The sequence below is a fragment of the Dasypus novemcinctus genome, chromosome 21 (assembly GCF_030445035.2).
Source record: "Dasypus novemcinctus isolate mDasNov1 chromosome 21, mDasNov1.1.hap2, whole genome shotgun sequence".
In the NCBI taxonomy this organism is placed as follows: Eukaryota; Metazoa; Chordata; class Mammalia; order Cingulata; family Dasypodidae; genus Dasypus; species Dasypus novemcinctus.
This window is the reverse complement of record NC_080693.1, coordinates 86,232,655-86,244,718: the sequence shown is the minus strand read 5'-3', so window position 1 is coordinate 86,244,718 and position 12,064 is coordinate 86,232,655. Positions and strand designations below refer to the sequence as shown.

The window sequence follows — 12,064 nt, the reverse complement described above, 5'->3', positions numbered from 1 at the left end:
ATCTGCCGCTCAGGCGGTGCTGTCGCGAGCCCCAAGTCCCCCCCGCCCCGCCGTGACCTCCGGTGGCTCCAAGGCCGTTGGCTTGGGTCAGCCAGTGGTTGAACACCCTCTGCGTGGCTGCGTGGCGTCCTCAGCAGGGCCCCCACGCGCGCCCTGCGGCGCGGCCTGCACCTGCCGGGGGCTGCTCGTCTGGAGGCCCGGCGCCCCGCAGCGTCGGGCCTGCGCATGGCCGCGTTTCCCTGTCGGACGCTGCGATTCCTGCCTGACGGTGAGGGCGGGCGGAGGAGCGGGCGCCCTCTCTCAACCACTGGGCACCAGCCTGGAACGAGGCCACTTCCTGCACCGCCGCGCCCTCCTCCTCTGCAAATGGCCAGGCAGTGGTAATTCTGGGCAGTCCGTAAAAGCCGCTTTACAGATGACGAGCGCTTCGAAGATGAGGGAGATCACCGTTTCCTTGGAGGCCCCTGCTTTAGCAGTTCCTTTTTTTTTGAGGTACGGGGCCGGGCACTGAGCCGTGCCCACTCCCCCGTGTGTCCAGTTTTTAACCTACCAGAATTTTCTTGGTAAGTGTTCTGTTGTTTCTTTCTTAAGGAGGAATTTTAGGAGATAAAGGTGAAAGTGCGGCTAACGAAGGGAAGGAGGTGTTGAGGCCAGTAGTCTCATCTTTAAAGCTGATTTTTTTTTTTAATTAATTTATTTATTTCTCTCCCCTTTCCCCCCTCACCCCGGTTGTCTGTTCTCTGTGTCTATTTGCTGCGTCTTCTTTGTCCGCTTCTGTTGTTGTCAGCGGCACAGGAATCTGTGTTTCTTTTTGTTGCGTCATCTTGCTGCGTCAGCTCTCCGTATGTGCAGCGCCATTCCTGGGCAGGCTGCACTTTCCTTCACACTGGGCAGCTCTCCTTACGGGGCGCACTCTTTGCGCGTGGGGCTCCCCTACGTGGGGGACACCCCAGCGTGGCACGGCACTCCTTGCGCGCATCAGCACTGCGCATGGGCAGCTGCACACGGGTCAAAGAGGCCCGGGGTTTGAACCGTGGACCTCCCATGTGGTAGGCGGACGCCCTAACCACTGGGCCAAGTCAGCTTCCCTTTAAGGCTGATTTTTACAATTTGGAGGTTGTGGTCAGCCTGTGAGAGGTGACTTGGTGTCGCCTGCGGCCCAGGAGTCAAGCTCAAATGAAGGGTGAAGAACGTGCTTCTGGGAGGACCGGGGGAGAGGCCCACGGCCAGCACAGGAGGAAGACGCTGCTGCACTGGTCTCCTGATTGTTTAGTTACTCTTGTTTCACTCCCTCCCCTGCTCACCAGACTTTGGAGGCCGGTCCCAGATGCCGCATCGTTGTGTCAACAAACACCATTCCAAAAGAAAAGGAGTCCCCACGTCGCCCCACAACCCGTCATCATGTCCAAAAATCTAGTCATGTCTGAATATCCTCAGATGCCATGTCAGGGCTCAGCCCTCCCTGCTGCCTCATCAATGTGATTTTTTTTTAACCCCCCCTTTGTGGCTTTTTGCATGCTGTCTGCTCTGCGTCCGTGTCGCTGTACGTTCTTCTGTGTCTGTGTTTATTTATTTTTATTCCCCCTCCCCCCCTTGCGGCTTGCTTGCTGTCTGCTCTCTGTGTCCATTCACTGCGCGCTCATCTGTGTTTTTTGTTTTTTTGGGTGTTTTTGCTTCTCTCCTTTTTCTGTTACGTCACCTTGCTCAGTCAGCTCTCCGCGGCATGCGGGCGAGCCTGCTTTCACAAGGAGGCCTCGGGACGCAAACCCAGGGCCTCCCGTGTGGTAGGCGGGAGCCCAGCTGATGGAGCCACAGCCGCTGCCCTCATCAGTGTGATTTTTTAGGGTTGTTTTCTCATGCCAGGGTCCACACAGGTAGCACACTCTCAAGGATTAAGAGCCTCTTAAGGGGAGGTGGATGCGGATCAAGCGATTGGGCTTCTACCTGCCATATGGGAGGACCCAGGTTCGATCCCTGGGGCCTCCTGGTGAAAAAAAAAGTGTTCCCTCATGGTGAGCCAGTGCCCACACAAGTGAGTCACGCAGCAAGATGATGACGCAACGAAAGAGAGACGAAGGGGAGAGTTAAGGCGAGATGCAACAGAAACCAGGAACTGAGGTGGTACAGGTAACAGGGAACCTGTCTATATATCACAGGTACCCAGGATTGAATCTCAGTGAATCCTAGAGGAGGAAACGAGAAGAGAAAACAAAAAGAGAAATAGATACAGAAGATCACACAATGAACAGACACAGACAGCAAAAACAGCAGGGTAGGGGAGGAGGAGAAGGGAGAAAGAGTGAAGAAAAATAAAAAAAGAGCCTTAATTGTTTAATTTACTTTTTTTTTTAAATTTATTTTATTTACTTTTCCCCACCCCCTGTTGTTTTTCACTTGCTGAGTCTGTTCAACTTCCTTGTTTCTTCAGGAGGCACCAGGAGCCAAATCCCGGACCTCTGATATGGGAGTGAGGTGCCTAATCACTTGAGCCACATCTGCTCCCTGCTTTATTGTGTCTTTCATTCTGTTTTTCCTCCCCACATCTCTTGCCAGTCATACCAGCTTGCTGTCTTCTTTAGGAGGCACTGGGAACCTCTGCTCCCTGCTTTGTTGTATCTTTCATTATGTTTTTTCTTCTTGTGCCTCTTGTGTCAGCTCACTGCACTTGCCCGTCATGCCAGCTTGCTGTCTTCTTTAGGAGGCACCGGGATCTGAACCAGCAACCTTGCATGTGGTAGGCGGGAGCCCAGTTGCCTAAGCCACATCTGTTTCTCTAATTTACTTTTTAAAAAAATTTATTTCTCTCCCCTTATCCCCTCCCCCCAGTTGTCTGTTCTCTGTGTCTATTTGCTGCGTCTTCTTTGTCCATTTCTGTTGTTGTCAGTGGCACTGGGAATCTGTGTCTCTTTTTCTTGCATCATCTTGTTGTGTCAGCTCTCCATGTGTGCGGCGCCATTCCTGGGCAGGCTGCACTTTCTTTCGCACTGGGCGGCTCTCCTTACGGGGCGCACTCCTTGCGCGTGAGGCTCCCCTACGCGGGGGACACCCTGCGTGGCACACATCAGCACTGCGTGTGGGCCAGCTCATCACATGGGTCAGGAGGCCCAGGGTTTGAACCGTGGACCTCCCTTGTGGTAGGTAGATGCCCTATCCGTTGGGCCAAATCCGCTTCCCCCTAATGTATTTTTAGTTGTGGTAAAATATACGTAACAAAAATCATTTTAACCTTGTTAAGTTGACAGTTCTTTGACATTAAGTACATCGAGAAGACTGTGTAGCTTTCACTACTCTCTATTTCCAGAATAGTTTCATCATCCCAAAGCAAAACTCACTCATTTAGCAAAAAACTCCCCTGTCCCCTCCCCCGCCCCTGATAACCGCTTTTCTGCCCTCCATCTCTACGAATTTGCTTATTCTAAGTATTTCACGTAAGAGAAATCGTGTAGGACCTGTCCTGTGTCTGGCTGATCGCACTCAAACACGATGTCTTCAAGGTTCGCCCGCGTGGCAGCACGTCCAGCCGGGCCCTTCTTCCCATGGCTGAGCCACATCCCACCGGGTGATGGACCACATCTTGCTTGTCCGTCATCTGTTGGTGACACGTGTGCCACTCCACCTTTTCACTGTCGTGGGTCGCGCTGCAGTGAACGTCGGTGTGCACGTACCTGCCTGAGCCCTGCTCTTGGTTCTCTCTACCCAGGAGGGGATCGCGGCTCATCTGGTAATTCTGTGTTTACCTTCTGAGGAACCACCAAACTGTCCTCCACAGTGGCTGCGCCATTCTGTGATCTCACCCACAAGGCACAAGATGCCTATTTCTCAGCAGCCTGGCCAGCAGGGGGCCCTTTTCAGGTTTTTTATTTTTTCACTTCTTATTTTTTTATAATAGCCATCCTAGTGGGTATAAAGTAGTGTCTTGCAGTTTTCTTGGTTTTTTTTTTGCTTTTTTTAAAATCAAAAGTTAGATTCTTTTTTTTTTTTAATCCACCCCCCCCCCGCTTTTTTTTTTCCTGTTGTCTGCTCCCTGTGTCTGCTTGCTGCACGTTCTTCTGTGGGTGTTTGTTTTTTTTTTGTCTCCCTTTTTGTTGTGTCACCTTGCTGAGTCGGGTTTCCAGAGGGCTTGCAGGCCGGCAGCTCTCTGCAGCATGCGGGCGAGCCCGCCTTCACAAGGAGGCCCTGGGACATGAACCCAGGACCTCCCATATGGTAGACGGGAGCCCAAGTGACTGAGCCACAGCCGCTTCCCGTATCTTGTAGTTTTAATTTGCATTTCTTTAGTGGCTGAGGTTGAACAAGTTGTCTTATGGTTATTGGCCATTTGAATATCTTATTTGGAGAAATGTCTATTCAAGTACTTTGCCTATTTTTAAAAATTGGGTTGTCTTTCATTGAATTGCAGGAGTTCTTTATATATTCCAGATAGTAAATCCTTTTCAGACATAAGTTTCTCAATATTTTCTCCCCTTCTGTATGTTGTTTTTCACTTGCTTAATGATGTCCATAGATGAACAAGAGTTTTAAATTTTGATGAAGTCCATTTCATCTAGTTTTTCTTTGGTTGCTGGTGCTTTTTTATCTTTTTTTGGTTTGTTGCTAGTGCTTTTGGTGTAAAATCTAAAATTCCATTGCCTACTACAAGGTCCTGAAGGTATTTCCCTGTGTTTTCTTGAGAGTTTTATGGTGTTAGCTCTTAGGTCATTGATCCATCTTGAATTAGTTCTTCTCTGTGGTGAGAGGCAGGGTCCACATTCCTTCCTTTGCATGTGGATCTCCAGCTGTCCCCGCGCTGTTTGCTGAAGAGACTCTTCCTTCCCCGTTGAGTGGACTTGCCCTTGCTGGGGACGAGGGGCCACATCTGCGGGTTTATCACTGACTCTCGACCTGGTCCTTCCATACGGACATCTGCGCTGGTGCCGGCAGCATGTGGTCCTAATTGCTGTAGCTTTGCAGTACAACTTGAAATCAGCAAGTGTGAGTCTGCTGGTTCTGTTTTTTTTTTTTTTTTAATTTTATTTTATTTCTTTAAAAGATTTATTTTTATTTATTTAATTTCCCTCCCCTCCCCCGTTGTCTGTTCTCTGTGTCTTTTTGCTGCGTCTTGTTTCTCTGTCCCCTTCTGTTGTCAGTCAGCGGCACGGGAAGTGTGGGCGGCGCCATTCCTCGGCAGGCTGCTCCCTCCTTCGCACTGGGCGGCTCTCCTTCTGGGTGCACTCCTTGCGTGTGGGGCTCCCCTATGGGGGGGACATCCCTGTGTGGCAGGGCACTCCTTGCGCACATCAGCACTACGCATGGGCCAGCTCCACACGGGTCAAGGAGGCCCGGGGCTTGAACCACGGACCTCCCATGTGGTAGATGGACGCCCTAACCACTGGGCCAAAGTCCGTTTCCCTGGTTCTGTTCTTTTTAAAGACTATTTTGACTCTCCGTGGTCCCATGTGATCTCCATGAGTTTGACAGTCGGCTTTTCATTTTTCCAAAGAATGCTGCTAGAATACTGATAGAGATTGCATTGAATCTGTAGATGTTTTAGGCAGAATTGACGTCTTAACAGTATTAAGTCTTCCAATCCATGAATATAGACTGTTCTTTTCATTTATTTGGCTCTTCTTTAATTTCTTTCAGCAATACGTTGTCGTTTTCAGTGTCCTAGTCTTTTGCTTCCTTGGTTAAATTTGTTCCTAGATATCTTACTCTCTTAGAAGCTACTGTAAATGGAATTGTTTTCTTGATTTCCTTTTTACGTTGTTCGTTACTGGAGCATTGAACCCCCCCAACTTCTGTGCATTTATCTTGTATCCTGCAACTTTGCTGGATTCACTTATTAGTTCCAGTAGCTTTGTTGGGGAGTCTTTGGGATTTTCCTTGTATAGGATCATGTCATCTGTGAACAGGGATAATTTGACTTCCTCCTTTCCACTTTGGGTGCCTTTTCTTTCCATCTCTTGCCTGGTTGCTCTGTCTAGAACTTGCAGGACAAGGCAAGTTCCTTGTCTTTTTTCTGAATAGGGGGGAAACCTCCAGTCTTTCTCCAATGAGTAAGATACATGCCATGGGCTTTTCCTAAGTGCCCTTTATCATGTTGAGAAGGTCCCCTTCCGCAGCAGTTTGATATGGTTATGAATTCCAAAAGCAGTGATTGGGTTATGTTTGTAGACCGGTCTGTGCCTGGGCAAGATTTGATTGTGCTTAGGGCTTTGGTTGGGCCACAGCAGGAGGGTGTTGAGTCCCCCCCTTGGTTAGGTGGGAGCTCAGATAAAAGACATGGCAAAAGAAGAGAGTTAGGATTTTTGATGTTGTAGTTTTGATTTGGAGTTTGACGCTGAAGTCTTGAGCTGAAGCCCTGGGAAGTCAGCACACAGAGGAAAGAGAAGCAAGACCCTGGAACAGAGGAACCCTGAGCCAGAAGAAGAACACAGAGGATTAGAGACAGCTCCTTAGATATGCCAGAAACCCCAGGGAGAGAGGCAGAGCCGTTCACCTGATAGTCCACTGCTGACCTTGTGGAGAGAGGCAAAGCCTGGAGAGCCTCAGAGTCTCCAGCTGACCTTGTGGAGGAAACAGAGGAGCTGAGCCCAGAGGAGCCAGGAAGCCTGAACCCTGGCAGACGTCAGCAGCCATCTTGCTCCAACGTGTGGAAGTAGACTTGGCGAGGGAAGTAACTTATGCTTTGTGGCCTGGTATCTGTAAGCTCCCACCCCAAATAAACACCCTTTTTGGGGGGAAGTTTTTGATTTCTGATTCAATCTCTTGTTTAGGTCTGTTGAGATTTTCTATTTCTTCTTGTGCCAGATTAGGTCATTGGTGTGTTTCTAGGAATTTGTCCAGCAGGGCTGGAGAGGAGATCTCCCCACTCCATCTTCCCGTCCTCTCTAGACGTGGGGCTTCCTCGCAGAGGTTTTGCTGCCACATCCACTGGGCAGTTCTGGGCCACCCTGAGACCAAAGCCAGGACACGAAAGGGGGCACCTGGGGCAGAAGAGGGGGCGCCCCACGCCTCAGGCGGCGCTCGCGGGTTGATTTCTGTCCCTGGCCCGTGGATTCCACCTCCAGGCATGGCCAGGGGGACAGCATCTGGCGCCTGGCTCTTGGCGCTCTGCCTGAGGGAGCAGGATCCACCTAAGGAGCCAAACTGAGTGAGGCCCCCCTTGATTCAGATGCTGGGGTGCTGGCAGCAGCTGGTGCTGGGCCCCTCCAGGGCACTCCCTTTTAATGACTCTAGCCACACTTGCTGGGAAGTCGTTGTTTGCCCTTTCTTCTCCTTCTTTCTTTACTGAGATATAATTTATTTATTTATCCATGCCCCCCCCACCCCTGTTGATTGCGCTCACTGCTCTCTGTGTCTGCTCGTCTTCTCTTTAGGAGGAACCAAACTGGGGACCTCCCATGTGGAAGAGAGGCTCTCAATTACCTGAGCCACCTCAGCCCCCTGCTTTGTTGTATCTCTCATTGTGTTTCCTCTTTGTGTCTCCTTGTTGCGTCAGCTCACTGCACCAGCTCGCTGACTCACTCATCTTCTCCAGGAGGTATCAGAAACTGAACCTGGGGGAAGCGGACTTGGCCCAGTGGTGAGGGCGTCCGTCTACCACATGGGAGGTCTGCGGTTCAACCCCCGGGCCTCCCTGACCCATGTGAAGCTGGCCCATGCACAGCGCTAATGCGTGCAAGGAGTGTAGTGCCACGCAGGGGTGTCCCCCACGTAGGGGAGCCCCACGCACAAGGAGTGCGCCCCGTAAGGAGAGCCGCCCAGTGTGAAGGAAAGTGCAGCCTGTCCAGGAAAATGGTGCCGCCCACACGGAGAGCTGACAGAAGATGACGCAACAAAAAGAAACACAGATTCCCAGTGCTACTGTTAAGGACAGAAGCAGTCACAGAAGAACACACAGTGAATGGACACAGAGAGTGGACAATGGGGAAGGAGAAAGAGAGAGAAATTAAAAAAAAAATCTTTAAAAAAAAAAGGAACCTAACCTGGAACCTCACCTGTGGTAGGCGGGAGCTCAATTGCTTGAGCCACACCTGCTTCCCGTCCCCTTTATTTTCTGAGCGCTATTTTCTTTGGTATTTCACCAGCACTGAGAGGGGAGAAAGCAGCTTTTCCTTAGTTCCGTCTCTCACACCATCCACGGCATGTGGCTTGGTTCTGTCTGTTTCCCAGGAACCAAAGTAGCAAACGACGACGCCTGTTTTTCTAATTAGCAAGATGTTTGCTGCAGGGAAAGAGAACTATTTTTTAAAAATCTGGGTATTTTAATGTTTTTTTGCTACAACCTGTAGTCTGTGTACTTTCTTTTTTTTTTTTTTTTTTAAGATTTATTTATTTATTTAATTTCCCCCCCTCCCCTGGTTGTCTGTTCTTGGTGTCTATTTGTTGCGTCTTGTTTCTTTGTCTGCTTTTGTTTCTTTGTCCGCTTCTGTTGTCGTCAGCGGCACAGGAAGTGTGGGCGGCGCCATTCCTGGGCAGGCTGCTCTTTCTTTTCACGCTGGGCGGCTCTCCTCACGGGCGCACTCCTTGCGCGTGGGGGCTCCCCCACGCGGGGGACACCCTTGCGTGGCACGGCACTCCTTGCGCGCATCAGCACTGCGCATGGCCAGCTCCACACGGGTCGAGGAGGCCCGGGGTTTGAACCGCGGACCTCCCATATGGTAGACGGACGCCCTAACCACTGGGCCAAAGTCCGTTTCCCTGTATTTTCTTTTAAGTGTAATTGTTTTGCATACGTAATGCATTCTGCACAGTTGGAAAATGAAGACCACATAAAAAGTGGACAGGAAAAAGCCTGTCTCCCACGCCCCGCATGACGCTCCCGGCTGCGCAGAGCGACCCTCGATTGTAGAGGGTCCTCAAGCTCCCCACGGGCACGAGAGCAGAGCAGGGAGGTGCCACGCTCCGGCACCGGCCGAGGATCTCCTTTTAAGAGTTGCTGATCTCGCCCGGGTTACGTGGAATGATGGCCGTGGCCTCCGAGGGGAGGGGCGGCATGGTGGGCGGCGTGTTGGGAGGGACGGGGATGCCATGGCCTCGGGGAAGCCCAGGGCGTCCACACAGCCCGCCCGGAGTCCAGCAGCCCCGCAGTGCGCCGCGGGCTGCCGAGGGGAACCGCGCGCCGCAGTGCAGCCCCAGGCCTTGGCGCAGGTTTTCCGGAGCCGCGGGGCCGGCGAATGGCCTCGGGAGGCGGTGGCCGCTTTTGAACCTCGGGGAGGGTCTTGGGAGAGGGCCTGACCCCAGCCCACAGTGCCACCCCCCGGCCTCCCCCAGGTCACCTACGGCTCCTTCGACTACACCTCGCTGCTCTACCTCTCCGACTACCTGGAGGACTTCGGCGGGGGGCGCTTCGTGTTCATGGACGATGGCGCCAACAGGACGGTGGAGCCCCGGACAGGTGGGCACCCAGGTGGGGGGCCAGGACGGTGGAGCCCCGGCCAGGTGGGGCGCCCAGGACAGGTGGGCACCCAGGGCGGGTGGGGGCCCCGGCCGGCCAGGTGGGGCGCCCAGGACAGGTGGGCGCCCAGGTGGGGGCCCAGGACAGGTGGGCGCCCAGGTGGGGGGCCAGGACGGTGGAGCCCCGGCCAGGTGGGGCGCCCAGGACAGGTGGGCACCCAGGGCGGGTGGGGGCCCTGGCCGGCCAGGTGGGGCGCCCAGGACAGGTGGGCGCCCAGATGGGGGCCCAGGACAGGTGGGCGCCCAGGTGGGGGCCCAGGACAGGTGGGGCGCCCAGGACAGGTGGGTGCCCAGATGGGGGCCCAGGACAGGTGGGCGCCCAGGTGGGGGGCCAGGACAGGTGGGCGCCCAGGTGGGGGCCAGGACGGTGGAGCCCCGGCCAGGTGGGGCGCCCAGGACAGGTGGGCGCCCAGGGCGGGTGGGGGCCCCGGCCGGCCAGGTGGGGCACCTGGGATAGGGGGCCCAGGGCAGGTGGGAGCTCAGGGCAGGTGAGGCGTGTCCTGCCTGGGGAGCGCACATGGATTTGTCCGTGCTCTGTGCTTTCTCAGCATTTATTTTACTGGCTGACTAGTCCCAGGTGTTTTATTTTTTAAAATCAACACTTTTCTTTTGAAATACGTGCAGTCTTACAGGACAGTTGCAAAAATAACACACAACTCCAGCGTTCCCCCCAGACACCCCGACCACCGACTCTCCATATTTTGCCACCTTTGCTATATCGTTTATCCATCTGCCCATCCGTCCGTCCATTCACCCGTCTGTTCATCTACTGTCTAAACACTTGAGAGTAGGTTGTGCACGTCATGCTCCTTGAGCACTTAATACAACCTTAATTAAGTGCAGTTTTAAAGTCCAACAAATTTAACATTGATAAAAATGTTAGCCTAAAGCCTGTATTCCAGTTTTTTCGTAGGTCCCAACGAATCCCCTTTTGACATTTTCTTCTCCATTAGTAGATCCAGTCGAGGACCATGTATTGCATTTAGTTGTCATTGTCTTTATTTATGTATTTTTTAAAAGATTTATTTTCATTTATTTCTTCCCCCCTCCAGTTGTCTGTTCTCTGTGTCTATTTGCTGTGTGTTTTTCTGTCTGCTTCTTTTGTTGTCAGCAGCATGGGAATCTGTGTCTCTTTTTGTTGCGTCATCTTGCTCTGTCAGCTCTCCGTGTGTGCAGCGCCATTCCTGGGCAGGCTGCACTTTCTTTCACGCTGGGCGGCTTTCCTCACGGGCGCACTCCTTGCGCGTGGGGCTCCCCTATGCGGGGGACACCCCTGCGTGGCAGGACACTCCTTGCGCGCATCAGCACTGTGCATGGGCCAGCTCCACACGGGTCAAGGAGGCCCGGGGTTTGAACTGCAGACCTCCCATGTGGTAGACGGACGCCCTAACCACTGGGCCAAGTCCGCTTCCCTGTCATTGTCTTTAGTCCCTCTCTTTCTCTTTTTTTAATTGTGAAGGTATGTGTACAACATAAAATTTCCAGTCTCAACTACCCCAAAGCATATGATTCAGTGGAATTAAGACACATTCACACTTTTTAATGTAACGTTCTTTGTGATCTATTAACTTTAATAAAAAAAAAGAAAAAAAAGAAAAAGAAAAAAGAAGACCCTTCCACACGTTGAGCTACCTTCACCACCTTCCATTTCCAGGACGGTTTCCGTCACCTGAACAGAAACTGCCCCCCCGCCCCGTCTGCCCCTACGAAGGCGCGTGCTCTGGCCAGTTCACTCGGTGGAACCGCCCGGCCCCGTCCTCTTGCGCCTGCTTTGCACTCACCACGCTGTCTTCGGGGTCCAGCCACAGCATAGCGTGCACGGGAGCTTCACCCCCTTCCCGTGGCTGAGCGGCGTTCCGTCGCGTGGACGCGCCCCGTTGGGCTCAGCCGTCACCTGCCGGTGGATGGTGACGTCCCCTCGTCCGGCCGTTGAGGGTCACGTCGCTCGAGCTCTGCTTTCTGCTCCTTGGACACCTGGCAGGGGTGGCGGGGCCTGTGTCCGTCTGTCTGCGGAACCGCAGCGGTTTTCCACAGCGGCTGCTCCGCCCCGCATCCCACCAGGGCACGAGGAGCTCCCTGCATCCTCCCAGCACCTGCCATTTTGTTTTTTTAAAAAACAGTGACCATTTCGGCGGGTGTGAAGTGGCAGCCCGTGGTTCTGTTTCCTGGTAGCCCGTGGTGCTTCGCGCCTGTTGGTGGGCTTGGCGTCCATCTGTAGCTCTGTATCTTCTTTAGAGAAGTTCCCGCCCAGACGGCCCGAGGGGCGGCCAGAGGCTCTCGAGAGCGGGTCCCCGGGGCGCAGGCGGGCGGGCGTGGCCGCAGCCAGGGTCCGGTGCCCGAGGAGCCCGGCCTGGCCCTGCTCACGCCTCCGCCCTCCCCAGGCCGCGTCTCCTTCTTCACCTCGGGGTCGGAGAACCTGCACCGCGTGGAGAAGGTGCTCTGGGGCACCCGCTACGCCATCACCATCGCCTTCACCTGCGACCCGGACCACGGCATCGAGGACCCGGCCCTGCCCTAGCCGCCCGCCCGCGGCGCCGCCGCACTCCGTGCCTCAGAGCCCGGCTCGAGCCGCCGGCGTCGTCCCCCTTCCCATGCGAGTAAACTCGGGCCAGTTGCCACTTGACCA

The 12,064-nt window shown here is 53.6% G+C and overlaps 1 protein-coding gene across 4 annotated transcripts in view; it reads left to right on the top strand.

The window, feature by feature from the left end:
* Positions 1–12,064, top strand: part of OGFOD3 (2-oxoglutarate and iron dependent oxygenase domain containing 3) — a 27,583-nt gene extending 15,519 nt beyond the window's left edge. Inside the window, exons 8-9 of one of the 4 annotated variants that reach the window (XM_058284960.1) lie at positions 9,256–9,379; positions 11,820–12,064. In XM_058284960.1, coding sequence (XP_058140943.1) covers positions 9,256–9,379; positions 11,820–11,956 — 261 coding nt within the window. In that variant the 3' untranslated portion in view covers positions 11,957–12,064. Of the gene's footprint in view, positions 1–9,255; positions 9,392–11,092; positions 11,412–11,819 lie in introns of those variants that run through there. The other 3 variants (XM_058284959.1, XM_058284962.2, XM_058284957.2) reach the window with 3 other exon arrangements.